This window comes from Rhopalosiphum maidis, chromosome 1, assembly GCF_003676215.2.
Source record: "Rhopalosiphum maidis isolate BTI-1 chromosome 1, ASM367621v3, whole genome shotgun sequence".
In the NCBI taxonomy this organism is placed as follows: Eukaryota; Metazoa; Arthropoda; class Insecta; order Hemiptera; family Aphididae; genus Rhopalosiphum; species Rhopalosiphum maidis.
The window spans coordinates 20,934,232-20,948,420 of NC_040877.1; the positions used below are offsets into that span (position 1 = coordinate 20,934,232).

A 14,189-nucleotide genomic window follows, 5' to 3' on the forward strand; every position below is an offset into this window, starting at 1 on the left:
GTACAATATATGTATTGCATACTACATCAAAGTAGAAATTTCAAACAAAAATAACAAAATGTTTTCTTTAATGATTTAATTATACTGTTTAATAATTATCATACCTAGATGATAAAATAACTTTATAAAGAGAACTAAGTATATCGTGTATTCGGTATACGCGTTGAAAACGGATAAAAAAACAATCTTCTGATATATAGGTTCTCTTTTTGTAGTTTTTGCCATTTCACCAATAACCATAACAGAAAAAATATGAGTTTACGGTATATGTTGGTCATGGAAAAAATATTTAATTAAGTCTTTTTAATATAGACACGTTTATCTTTCCATTACATATTGCTCCCGTTACTGTAATAAGTATTTGCGAAAACTTAGAAAATATTGGGTCAAAGTATGGGTAAAAGATACAGTAAAAAATTATTTTGTCATATCCAGTCGTTTTTGGTGATTTAAATTTTAAATTAAAAACTATTAAACCATAACATAATTTTATTCATTAAATATTTCTAAGCTTTTAAAAAAATATTTACTCTTATTTAATATATATTTTTGTAAAAACCATAAATGATTTTGAAGTACTAAAAGGTTTAGACCTTGTACTATTTTTACTTAATAATTTAAAACTACCTCAATTAATACTTTGTATGGTTCAGCTGATACAGAAATCTGTCTAATAACAAGAGCAGAAATAACACTTATTCCATTGCACAATTTTTGCTCATTGACATCAAATACATGGCTGCTTTTATAAAGATTGGTTCCTTTAAGAATATAAAATTTAGTTTTGAATGGATAGCTTGAAATCCATATCGGATATTTACATCTACCATTGTTTGGCGTGAATTATTTATTGTATTATAATTTATGAACACTAATTATTAATTATAAATGAAATAAAATATTAAAATACAATTATTATGGTATGATTTATTAAAATTCTACACATTTTTAATTTTAAAATTGGTATTAAATAACAGGTAGATACAAAAAAATAATCATAGTGCAAAGAAGTATAATAATAATCTACACATTCAGTCTAATAATAATTAATATAATATGCGCGGGGTATATTAATATTTTTAAAGATAATATACCTACAGCTGATTAATTATTTACTATTATTTTTAATTTCTCAGTTTAAACCAAATATTCAAATTTTCTGTTTATTATTTTTTATTTTTTATTTAATATTTTAAAATACATAATTATTCCATTATAACTTAATGTCCTACGAGTAGTTTTAATATTTACCACTACGGCGCGCTGTTTTCAACAACATACTCGTAGTCTATAATAAAAAACGTTAGATTACAGGACGTTCTATCCGCGTGTGTTGTCTCTGTCTTACAAATGTAGATCATAATTAATTATCGTTCAGCAGAACACATTTTGTGATTTTAGGATTAATATTAGAGTAAGTTTACCTATTATCAAATTTAAAGGTAAGAATGTTATTTAGAAAATTTCACATGCTTTTATTGATATTATTGTTTTATAGTGAGTTGTGAATATTTTAAAATTATAATATTTTACATAGCTATAACTCACTTTAAAATAATAATATCAATAAAAGCATATGACATTTTCTAGATTATATTCTTAAATTTAAATTTGATAATAGGTAAATTTACTCTAATATTAATCCTAAAATCACAAAATGTGTTCTGCTGAACGAAAATTAGCTATGATCTATGTTAGTAAGACAGAGACAACACATGCGGGTATAAGAAGAAAGTTTTTCGTATCTAATCAAATACGCCGCCATGGCCTTTGCGTGCTATCTCCATCCTTTGCGCAGCAGTACTTTTGAATACGTTTGTGTGTCCATTTACGACGCTTCGTTTAAAAAGATGTGTTTTGTAGCGGTTCGGTCCCGGGTAATACAAGTATTCATTAAATTTCGGACGGCTGCCGATCTTTTGTGTACTGTTAAATGGATATCTAGATAGAAGAAAGTTTAAATATAGTGATTGATAAATGAAACATTATCTTAAAATTAAAAACAACACCTAACCTTAATGTCATATTGTTAGCGAAAAAGTCACTAAGGGGATTCGATACCGCGATTTTCTGTTTTTGTTTAACGCACGCGTGGTATAGAGTTTTAGACGGATCCTTTGCTAATCATACCAATTGATCCAATGAAGCGATAAGAATTCTAAAAACAGATTTGAATTTTTCGTCGAGTCTACTTGAAATTGACTTTCCCAGATTTTTGATTTTTTGATTTTAACTTCTCCAAAAATTGAAATACGGCAATTTTTAATTACTTTTTTTTAACATCATTTTTTTAGGAATTTGGAGGAAAATATCAAAGCTGTGAGAAAGTCGATTCCCAATAGACTTGACGACAAATTCAAATCTGTTTTCAGAATTCTTATCGCTTCATTAGATCAATTGGTATGTTTAGCAAAAAACATGTCAAAAATACTATATCACGCGTGTATTAGACAAAGACAAAAACTCATGGGATGAAATCCCCTTAGTTATAGTTATTTAATCTTAACGAATTGGTAATGAATAAAATTCAATATTTATCAAATTTATTTGTTCTACCTTCATCGGTATACAGTGATTGAAATTATTTACAGTTTTTATCTTACTTATTTTTTTTTTTTGGTAACCAATTGGGCATTTCTACACAAGAAAATTCTGGTACATAGCGTTTTACTTTTCTTATCGGTATAAATACCGATTTAAATACATTTGTGTAAGTTCGGTTACAATTATGGGATTTGTAGCACTCGAGTGGGAGTGGCCAATTGTCCGATAAAAAATAACATTTTTTTCCTGTTCCTGAATCTCTGGGTCCTATTAAAATTGAAATATATTTATCTTTTTAAAACAAAATAGGTAAAACTGAAGTAATTTTAAAAACATTAAATTAAATCTCAATATCCTCGTAGTAGTATGTACATCGTGTACGTTCTGAAATGTTGATAAATATATTATAATTCATTTTTACACGTGATCACTATTTGATTTATAAAAATAAAATTAAATTTTATTTTTAAATTCTATGTAGAAATTAAAACCAACTATATGAGTTTTGTATATATAAACAACTAAAATAATCTATTATAGATGTAAATCTAATATAATTCTCAATTATTAAACTTGAAATAATATTTTTCATCGCAGACGTTTTTAATTAATATAATATGTATTATAATTTTTTTTTTTTTTTTTTTTTTTGATATAAATACAATTATTCACATTAGAATTATACATAAAAAAACAACGTATATTAATCACTAATGCCTAATTATATATTCGACAAGACAATAATAAGATTTCAAATAATAATACACATAAAAAAAGTAGCTGGGTGGTTGATTTATCGTATTCAAATGATTTTGTGGAATTCGCTCATATATTATTAAATTCTGACATTTTCAAGTATATAAATATGTTAAATGATGAATGGTGATTAAATATTAATTTTGTGTTTGGATGATTTATTTAAACGCCATTTTAAACGAACTTAGTGGTGGAACAAAATTGCATCGGGTTAATTTAGTTTAGAACTATCAAGCAATAAAAATATTAGGCACTGAACATAAATAAATACCTACCATTAATACCAGTATATAGTAGGTAACTATATTATGTTTATTATGTATATTATTATGTCAGTGAGTGAGTAGTTACTTTTTAATTTTTACTATGGATATCCGTTGTTTTAGTTACATAGTATTAACTGTTTGGCTGTTACTTTAAACTAATAGAAGAAAATACATTTCATTTTGATTATCAGACTTACACTATTTACCAATGTAATATAAACGTCATACAGTAATCAACAATATTTATTCTTATTGACCTAAACCAATATTAATAGTAACTTTCTCCATAATTTAAGGAATTAAACGCCACTAAATCTGTTATTAAACTATACCTGGATTGCATTACGATACATCTGCTAATGCAGTGTAGAATTGAGACTATATATATTATATGGACACGGGAAAATATTACATTGCTTTTCAATCGTAATAATTCGTTCAGTTGAATGTCGAATTCAACTAAATATAACTAAAAACTATTAGTCACAAAAAAAATATGTACCTTCTAGTCAACTCTTTTACAGTTTATATTTATATTTTATTTTTGTGACCTGTAAACGTATCATAAGGTCCTCTGGTGCCAATCTTCTTTTTCACTCGCGTCTCAATCATATGTTGTTTCAAACCATTTGCGTAAAAATGAGGTGGTAAATGAAATCTGGTAACATTTGTTCGACGAAAGCAAGTTGCGATGTTCTTACTGTGGCACGTCCGAAAAATTATGCTGTTTATGCCTAAATGTTTAAAACAATTACATTATATACTTATACAGTTATTATAATAATAATACAGAATGAATTGTAAAAAATTTAAAATCAAACAAATTTTAATTATTAACAACGACATTACACAATGATTGTTGGTCAATATTTTTTTATTATTTAATTTTAATCGTGATTAGGTATATCAAATGGACGTCGGCATTACTTTTGTATTTTTTACGTTCAAAAATAACGAATTCGTCATACCAAAATTACCACTTTTCATATGTTTTATATTTTTATTAACAAATTGTTCATATTAAATAAGTCTAATGAACTCGTAAGTAATTAAAGAAATAATTACTAAGGGTACCTTATTTTTTTTACATTTTCAAATAATTGAAATAACTATTATCTCTTATAATCCATTTATTGTAATGCTTATTTGATTATAGACATATAGAGTATTGTGATAAAATAAAAATACTATAAATATTATGTTACGAACCTTTTAATTTTTAGTAAATTCATTGATAGATAGCTTGTACCTAATTTCAACAGCTCGTTTATAGAGATTATATTAATATTTACTACATCATAATAATTATAATATGACGATTACATTAATTTAGATATATCTCTATGAACAGAGTTAATAATAAAAATGAATATCTATTACATAGACATATGATCTCATGCTAACATGGTAACAGTCTAATAAATATCTGAATTATGATATTTCAAAACGTTATTTAACAAAAAAACTGTTATATTTTCTAAATATTATGTAATATTACATTGTGTATATTAATATAATAATTACATTAAGTTATTTAAATATTTTATCAAGAATTATTTATGTACCTACTTTTTTGCAATAAATAAGTAAAAGAAATTTTCATAAAATGGAAAAAAATAATATTTACAATTTTAAACATAGACACATAATAAAGTATAAAGTATTTACAGCGAATATAGTTTATAGTCTTTTTTATATAAATATAAATTATGTGTGTTCATAATACAGTTTTAAAAAAATTGTTAGTGCTTTTATATTTTATCATAGAATAACAATTGTTATTCTGAGCTGTGCATAACGTATGGTCTTTTCTCTCTTCGAACCTGGACGACCCGAACAATAAAGGCCTCTGCTGTATCGCCGCGTTTATGAGAACATTTTTTTACCAGATAACTCAACTTTATGTTATGTAATTGTGAATAATTTATAATAAACAATAAGTATTTAATCTATATATATATATATAAGAATCTAACCTGATTTTGGAGACGAATGGACCAGGTTTTGCATTTTTATATTATTTGTTGAATAAATAATTTAACCAAAAAATAGTCAAATTTGTTTTAATTAAATTATAAAAAAATAATTTCTTCCGGAGGAAGTTCGGGCAACTAGTATAAACATAAAAATTAAACAGTCACTGTAGATATACGGTTGTCATAACTATAGATATTTACGATCACATAATATCAACAATATTATTATACTATAATTATACGGATGATAGTTAGTCTATACATTATAATTCTAGTAAATACAAATAACACATATATTTTGTGTAATATTTAGTTATTATTATTTTCAAATTCTGGTTGTATTAGAATAACGTATAAGTACAAATAAATACATAATTTATACATAGGTTTTAGTTGATATATATTTATAATAAGTATGATTATACGTCTGTAACATAACGATTACTATATTATTTCTATTAACTTTTATTCATTATTTAAGAAATAACGAAACACCCTATTTGAATAATTCACTTGATTAATAATAGTTTTGCAAAGTTATAATACATAAAAATAAAAACTGGTGAAAATACCATATCAGTCGGATGTTAAAGTTAAATATCCCCAAGGGTGGGGTTGTTTTGGAGCGAATCACCTTGTTAATTCAAAGTAACTGCATAATGAAAATTTTCTCGTAAAATATAACTTAAATTAGTGCAGAAGGGTTAGTAAAACATTGTGTGTAAAATGCGGTGAAATTATAACGGGCAATGTTTTATTTTTCACAGGAAATATTATCCTGGTAAAATAAGTCAGAGAATTATGATTTTATAATTTTGGACTAGTTTTATTTCAAAATAATAAAATATTCATCATTTGTAACTATATTGATATCTGCGTGAAAGGGTTTTTATTTTTTGATAAGTAAAAAAAAAGTAATGCTTGAATTATATTTAATATTATTTTCTTACCTTTGGTTCTGTAGTACAACTATTCAAAATGAGTGTGATACGATTGAAATATCAAGAAAAATCAATTAATAATTGAATAATGCACTCATTTAATTCGTATTTAACGCATTTAATTTAAAAATAATTTTCGTATAATGCAGATATAATCTTTTGAGTTGAAACATTTTTTTTTAAATACTGCAATTATAATTCACTTGATTCCATCATTGACTGCATAACGTATTTAAAAACAAGTTATAGTAGATTTGAATTTCGGAGTTTTTTCAACGAATCTATTTATTTTACTTATTTTAATGTGACGTGGTAATTCTGTTCTTTCAAAATACACAGGATAAATGGTGACTACGATGAGTGTATTAAATCGTATATTATACGGATAATTAGTAATATTGCATTTACTTTTACAATTATTTTCATTTATATAATTTTGATAATATTTCACGATTTTTTTAATAAGTACTTTATTAGTATATTATATACTCGGGTATTATTTTTTTCTTACTTAAATTCATATTACGTATACGCTCCAATAGTTTTATAAACATCGCATGCTAATAATATAATATTAACTTCCTTTGATTTTCATTAAACGATAATATTCATTTATTGCGCATGTTCAAGTATTAATCATATGCAGTTATTTAACCGTATAAGGTTAAATCTACTCGGAATCAGAAATAGCTAGTACAGTATACATTATCTTCAATTAAAGTAATCTAATAAGATATGTTACAATTTATAATATAATATATAAATAAAATATTTACGGAAAAAAATCATTTTTTATCCTAGTCAATACTCAACAAAATAATTGTTCAAACATTTTTGTTGAGAAAATTAGTTTTTTCATAAAAACAACTGTAGTTTATATAAAGTGTGTTATAATACGAAATAAAATAAAACTAAATATCAGATTTGTAAGAAAATAAACATCTTTTATAGATAAAAAGTTTCTAAAAATATAAATAATAATTTATTGTTATTTTTATTTTCAACAGTTATTGTAGTACCATAAAATAAAACTATGAGAGTGGATAAAGTGTTTAGAACCAAACTGATTGGGAAAAAGGCGTGTGAATTAAGCTGAAATCGTGAATATATTTACTCACGATTTTGGTTGAGTTTTACTGACGCAATTCCAACGATATAATTTATTTTAATTTTAGATTTGTATTAAAAGTATCTAAAATATTTTTCATAGACTCAAAAATACATGAAAATAATCGTTTATAAGACATCATATTTTAATTAGTTAATTATAATAAAAGTGATAAAAATGTACATAGTATTATATTAAATACACCGATCATTTATATGAAAAAAAATATGTACAATGTTTTAACTATAATTTTAAATACTTTAATATTTTGATCATTAATCGAATTTAAATCTATATTTTCATTTAAACACGCCATATTATTAATGCAGTTATTAGTTAATTGAGATTTTGTTTAATTCATCTGATCATAATAATATATTGTTTCCCTGGAAATACTTTACAGATAGATTAGAAAATACTAAAGTACTTACAAGATGTTAAACGAAAATGTACAATTTATGTATTCAATTTAAAGTAATGGATATATTAGACCGTTTTTTTGTCGGCTAGCGCATAAATCGGAACTCTTAATGAAAAATTTAAAAAAAAACATTCTCACTGTATGAAATGGTTTTCAAAAATTATGTCCTTATACTCGATAATACAATTTCATAACTATTAAAAAATACGTTTACGTGTAACCACTGTAACCAAATCGAGTAGAACGTTCACGAACACGAACACAATATAATAACGCATCGATGATATTATAGCTGTATAATTAAACCGCATAGAATTTGATTTAAAGATAGATAATATTCTCGTTTGACGTGAGAGTGGGATTTTTATTTATCATTATACATATAATGTATATTATAATATAGGTACGTCAGTAGGTATTCGATCGCTTTGTAGATGATTGTTTTCGTTATTAAAATACAATCAAACTGGTAGAAGCTGCAAGCTTCCCTTTTTACCAAATAACTTTACTTTTAATTATTAAAAAATATTGATTAAACGCCATTACTCATTATATGGTGTGATAAATGGTCACATTTTTTGTTTTAATTACAATTTTTATAAATATCTTCGAACTATAATTATGATAAATTAGTTAACATCGCGATCTGAATGTTTGAATAAAAAAAACAAGTTGCATTTTGTTTTTCATCAGGTAAAAATATTGCTGGTTAAAATTATTGCATACATAATTGATAATAAAAATACACAGTAGTGGGTTAATCTCATCAATATTAGCTCAACGAGTAAAAACTCGATTTTATGCAACATTTTCACTTTAATTTTATCATGTACCGATACTGCCCCACTGACTTGTATAATTTTATTTAGTTATGGAATAGAAAAAATGCAGTTAAAATTGTGCCTAAACTATACCAGCAGATTATTTTAATAATAAAATTATGACGGGAACAAGCAATACAGGGATGGGTGAAGCAGTGACAATTGAATTGATTATTAAACAGACTTAACTTGAAATTGAGATAAACGAGAAAAAAATTGATTGAACATCTATTAAGAAAAAACAAATTAACTGAATAAATTATAGAGGGAAAAAAGGTAGAACAAGAACTCAACTAACGAAACAACTCATAGAAGGTAAAAGAATAATAACAATTTATAAATAAATGAAAGTATCAGTGGAAGATAAAAAAAAATGAGGTAGCCTATCAAAGTAATTTAACCTATCTATGAATTATAAATAAATTTATGCAATAAATTATAAACGCTTTTTGTACCATAATAAAAATAGCTTCAACAAAATGCATCGAAAATGGTGAGATGGTGTGTAAATAATATTTGTTTGGTATTCGATTAATTTAAATTTAGATGCAGTAATATTAAAAAAAAAAAAAAAAAAACAATGTTTTAATGACTTCCGTAGTATAAACATTTATTACGCAACAAAACTTCATAACTAAAAATAAAAACATTACATTATTTAATACACATAGTAATGTGTCACTCTTAGACCAAATAAATAATTATACTCTGCATAGTAATATATTAATCGAATTGTGTTATTCTGATATTATCTATATACTGTCAATAATATGACACGAAATGTTCGATAACAACACATTTTGTACAATGTCCTATACGCTAATATACAAAATCAATTTTCAATCGCACGAGTATAAATTATGAAGGGTAATATAAATTAATATGAAGTAGCACCAAAAACATAACAGCCGGCAGTCATAAACTCATAGCTGGCTCACACATTATATAGAGTAATGATTATTATTAGTTACAATGATTCAATAGCTAAACAACTCTTTCCCGTCCTCCAGTCCTTCAATCTTTCATACGTTTTGCGTATTATTTATATCAACCAAATGATTTCATTATTTCACTAAGAAGTAACTTTCTTATCCTGTGTTCATCTTAAAGCCTTCATCGCTTTGGATTCCGCACGAGGAGGAAGTGACTTGACTTAAATAAATATGTGTACACTATAGTGGCCAGTACCACCTACCTACCTACTGTGACATTAAGCCGAAAACGATTAAATTTATTGTACATTGGGGCTATATGTCGGGCCATAAATGGCCTATGACGCAAATAATAGTAATACTATTCTGTAATACGATAATTTCGTGAATTCGTTTGGTAATCGACCAATGGGTATACGTGAATCGCGCGCATCGGATTCCTTCGTAAAGGTATAGGTGGAATGCATTGTTTGTGTCAGAGGAATGCGCGTCTGGCGGCGCTTCCGTTTAGCACGTCTCTGCATAATAATATATAATATTATTCGGACTGGTCACCGGGTCAACGGGTAATGGGTGCGTATAATATTATAATAGTATAATGTGATATAAATTATAGTACATGAGCGTGTGTGATGTGTTCGATACAGTAAACCAAGCCAATACCAATGACACAAGCTATAATGAATTGATAAACTATTATATAAAAACTCTCGTATTGGTTACAACGTACTATGCTGTTCTACTTAGAAAGTCAGATCCAAAGATGACAATATTATTTTTAACGATTTCACGAATTTTAACTAGTTCGCGAATATGATATGTATTGCATTACGAATACTTATAAACAATGATATAACTTATGACGTACTCAATGCTATTATTATCTTAACTATGATTATTATTGTCATTATTTTTATACGCGAATATTATTACTACTACTGTCATTATCGCTGTTGTTTTCGTGAAATAGTCGCGTATATGCACGCCGGACTCGGGCACAAAATATTACGGTTAACCACGTGGTCTCATAACCATCATCTTGCAGCGGCTACAACAGCTACTAATTAGCATCTAAGGAGATCCATAAAACCGTCGCTAGTTAGAATATATGTACACACTAAAAGACGCGCGTATTTATGTATGTAATGCGCAGGTGTATTGTGCTATAGCCGCGCGTATAGTCTTTCGATTCATTACAGTCGAAAATTGAAATCGATCGATCCAGTCGATAGAAAGTATCATTCTATATATATATATATATATATATTTATTTAGGTGATTTTACGTACACCTTATGAGTTATACGCGCTTATGTATATAATCCTTAGAGGTATTTTCTCCCTATGTGCCATTTTTATTTACGACGTTTGTCGTTGAAATTGTTCACGGACACTGCAGTATATATACACACTGCAAACACTATAAAATATCAACCAAGATGCTATTAAACGCACTTTTAATCATCAAAACAATTCACGACGTTGTAATAAAGTTCACCGGGTGAACTGTAGATGCACATATTAACTCATTGTTTATAAGGGTAAACGAGTATATATATATATATAAAGATATTGGAAGATAAAAACCAAGAAAATAAAAATATACTCTGCAATCACAACTCTGTAAACGCAATTACTCGCATTGTTATTTATTACTATTATTTTAGGTGACTATATTGTATAAGGTTATATTGTTGTTACTCATTTCATACCAGTCTGATACAGTGATATTCGACGTTATTTTAAGAAATTCAAATACCAGTTTTGTAGTATAGTTAAAAATAAATACAATTAAGTATTTTAAATACAATTTTTAGGTATTCAAATGCACATGTTGTATTAATTGTGTATATTCGATTCGTGTATTTTTAATTTGTTAAAGAGGTTTTGAAAGGTTTTTTTTAGAGGGTTGAAAAATAATTTGTTGAGGTCTATTTAAGTCAATTTACAATTACCTGCACTCTTTATGTAAATTATTGACTATTATATCGATTAAAATATCAGTTGTCAAAATGCCAATGCGGTGAAACTATGATTGCAATGTTATGCAAATCATAAGAGTTTCTTTACGTAATTATGTTAAATGTTAATATTCCTTATAGGAAATACGAATCGTGTGTTAGAAAATAAAATTAGATATTTATCAAAATTAAAATTAAATAATGATAGAGTAGTGATATGTGGTTAGTGAATTTTAAAAATATTTGTATCAAAGTCGCTTCGTGTTCTATCTTATAAGTCATAACCAATCGATTGTAAATATTTTTAATTAATAAAAAAAATACTAGTTGGTATTTGATTATAGAATATACAGTATTTTGTTGAAGCATATGTCTTACAGCGTATAATCTACACAACCTGTCAGCCATTCGTGATTATAACTTTAAAGTTATAAATCATAACTTAATTAAGTACGTTGTTGCTTTGATTTACGTCGAGTTACACAGAGCCGAAGTTAAATTTCATTGAAATATTAATTTAAATAAAATTCAACTTACGAATGTAAAGATGATGAAAAATATAATGTTTAATACCCCATAATACTTTACATCCGTTAAATGAGTTGTACGTCCATCCTGTGTTGTTGTAATTATAAATAATTATCATCGTGCCATTAAATAATTACACTATTTTTTAATAACCTTAGATGAGAGAATTAACATTTAATCACGTAACGAAACGTCTTGTAGAATATGAAAACAGTATTTGTTAATTTTGTTTATTTTTGATTGATTTTTATAGGTTATATAAGTTATTAACCAATTAATAACCATGTAAATTAATTCCTTGTCATAAGAACAGTATAATAATATATATATATATATGTATAGATTGGATCAGGTGTAGTACTATGAATAATATAACCACCTTCGAGGCTTCGAGCTAACATCGGAAAATATTAAATTTAAAAATCATACGGTACTATTATTTCGTATTGACTATTTAGATAAATAATTATGCGGGGTAATTATATTAATAAATTACGGCTAGCTGCTAGGAATTTAAAGGGTTTGAATAACCGTTCAAAACATAGTTTCGTGGTAAAGACATTTCTTTTAAATACTATAGGAGTTTATAAATACATATTTTTACACATTTATCACATTTTCATTGATGTATTCTCTATTGATACTACGTCATCGGTTACAAACTTTCAATTAGGACGGTTGACTTTGCGGACCTTTAGACTCGTATTACACATTTTCAGTTCTAAGTATTATTAAAGTATATTTACATTAATACATCTGCACAGTTGCAATGTGTATATTGTATACGATATAATTTAATGAGTCAATAAAAGAATACGCGACAACCCCTAAAACGGGGCACTTTCGATTAAATCGCAACAGTGCTTCACACCGATAAACTCCAATAGACACCCTTATTGTTGCTTCGCTATGTATATATATTTAGATAAACATACACCAGTTGCATATGTACAACGTACGAGTGGTCTTATTATTATTATCAAATCCACCAAGCTTTCCATTCCATTACACAAAACAATATTGTACGTTGCACTTAATAATTTGTTACAAACACACGTACACAGTTATCTTGTATGTATAATATATTATATACATATATATATATATATATATATCAGACGTGAACGCAGGAAAAAATTTCAGGGGGGGAGAGGTAATTTATTTTTTGTTCCTAATATTTTGGAGGTTTAAACGCCCAAACCCCCCTGCGTTCGCATCTGATATATACATATATAGGTACGTCTGGTATGGTACGCACTCATCGGTTATAGATAATTATTTTACTGCCTTAGCACGTGGATGTTATTTTTTATAATCATCATACTGTTTGGTACTTTACGGATATCTTGCAGGCTTTTGAATACGGTTTTTTTTTTTTTTTTTACGAATATATACGGTTTGACGTTTATACTTACGTGGATGGTAAGTTGATTTTTATCGAAATAGGAAATCGACCTGGATATGATTTTTTTCTCTGATACTTTGGAAAAGTCGACGACCGCGATAAGATATTAATATTTCGTCTACGCGGTTTACTTTGGCGACCTTTGCGTTCGAGTCCGAGCACAGTAGCCGTTGAACGCATTGCTATATTATTGTGACGCGCCACCTATTATTATTAGTATGGTATTATGCTCACCGCGTCTTTTCTCGTATACATTAATCGGATTCGCCGGCAGTGCGTCTCCGCGCAATTGGATTTGCCCGGCATAAGACGCCGCCGATAAGAGAGGGCGACGAGCGATTTGGCGCCTCCGACACACGTGGCCTCCGCGACAGTCCCTCTCATCGCGCGCGATCCGCACAAGACAAACATTTGTCTTGCCGGGCCCCGCGGACTTAATGCGTTTACATTTGCCGTCCCATTGCGTCCATTATTATTTTGGTAAACGCTCTCCCCCCCACCACCACCTACCCCCCCAGCAACCGGCTCCGG

General features: G+C 27.3%; 1 protein-coding gene across 1 annotated transcript; it reads right to left on the reverse strand.

The window, feature by feature from the left end:
• Positions 1-1,745: 1,745 nt before the first annotated feature.
• On the reverse strand, positions 1,746-13,838 carry LOC113560367. The gene is made up of 5 exons (XM_026966202.1): positions 13,669-13,838; positions 8,023-8,036; positions 4,118-4,300; positions 2,604-2,811; positions 1,746-1,941 (listed from the first exon to the last, which is right to left on the reverse strand). Exons 1-5 carry the CDS (start codon positions 13,836-13,838, stop codon positions 1,746-1,748), a joined length of 771 nt encoding a protein of 256 aa, XP_026822003.1.
• Positions 13,839-14,189: the final 351 nt, after the last annotated feature.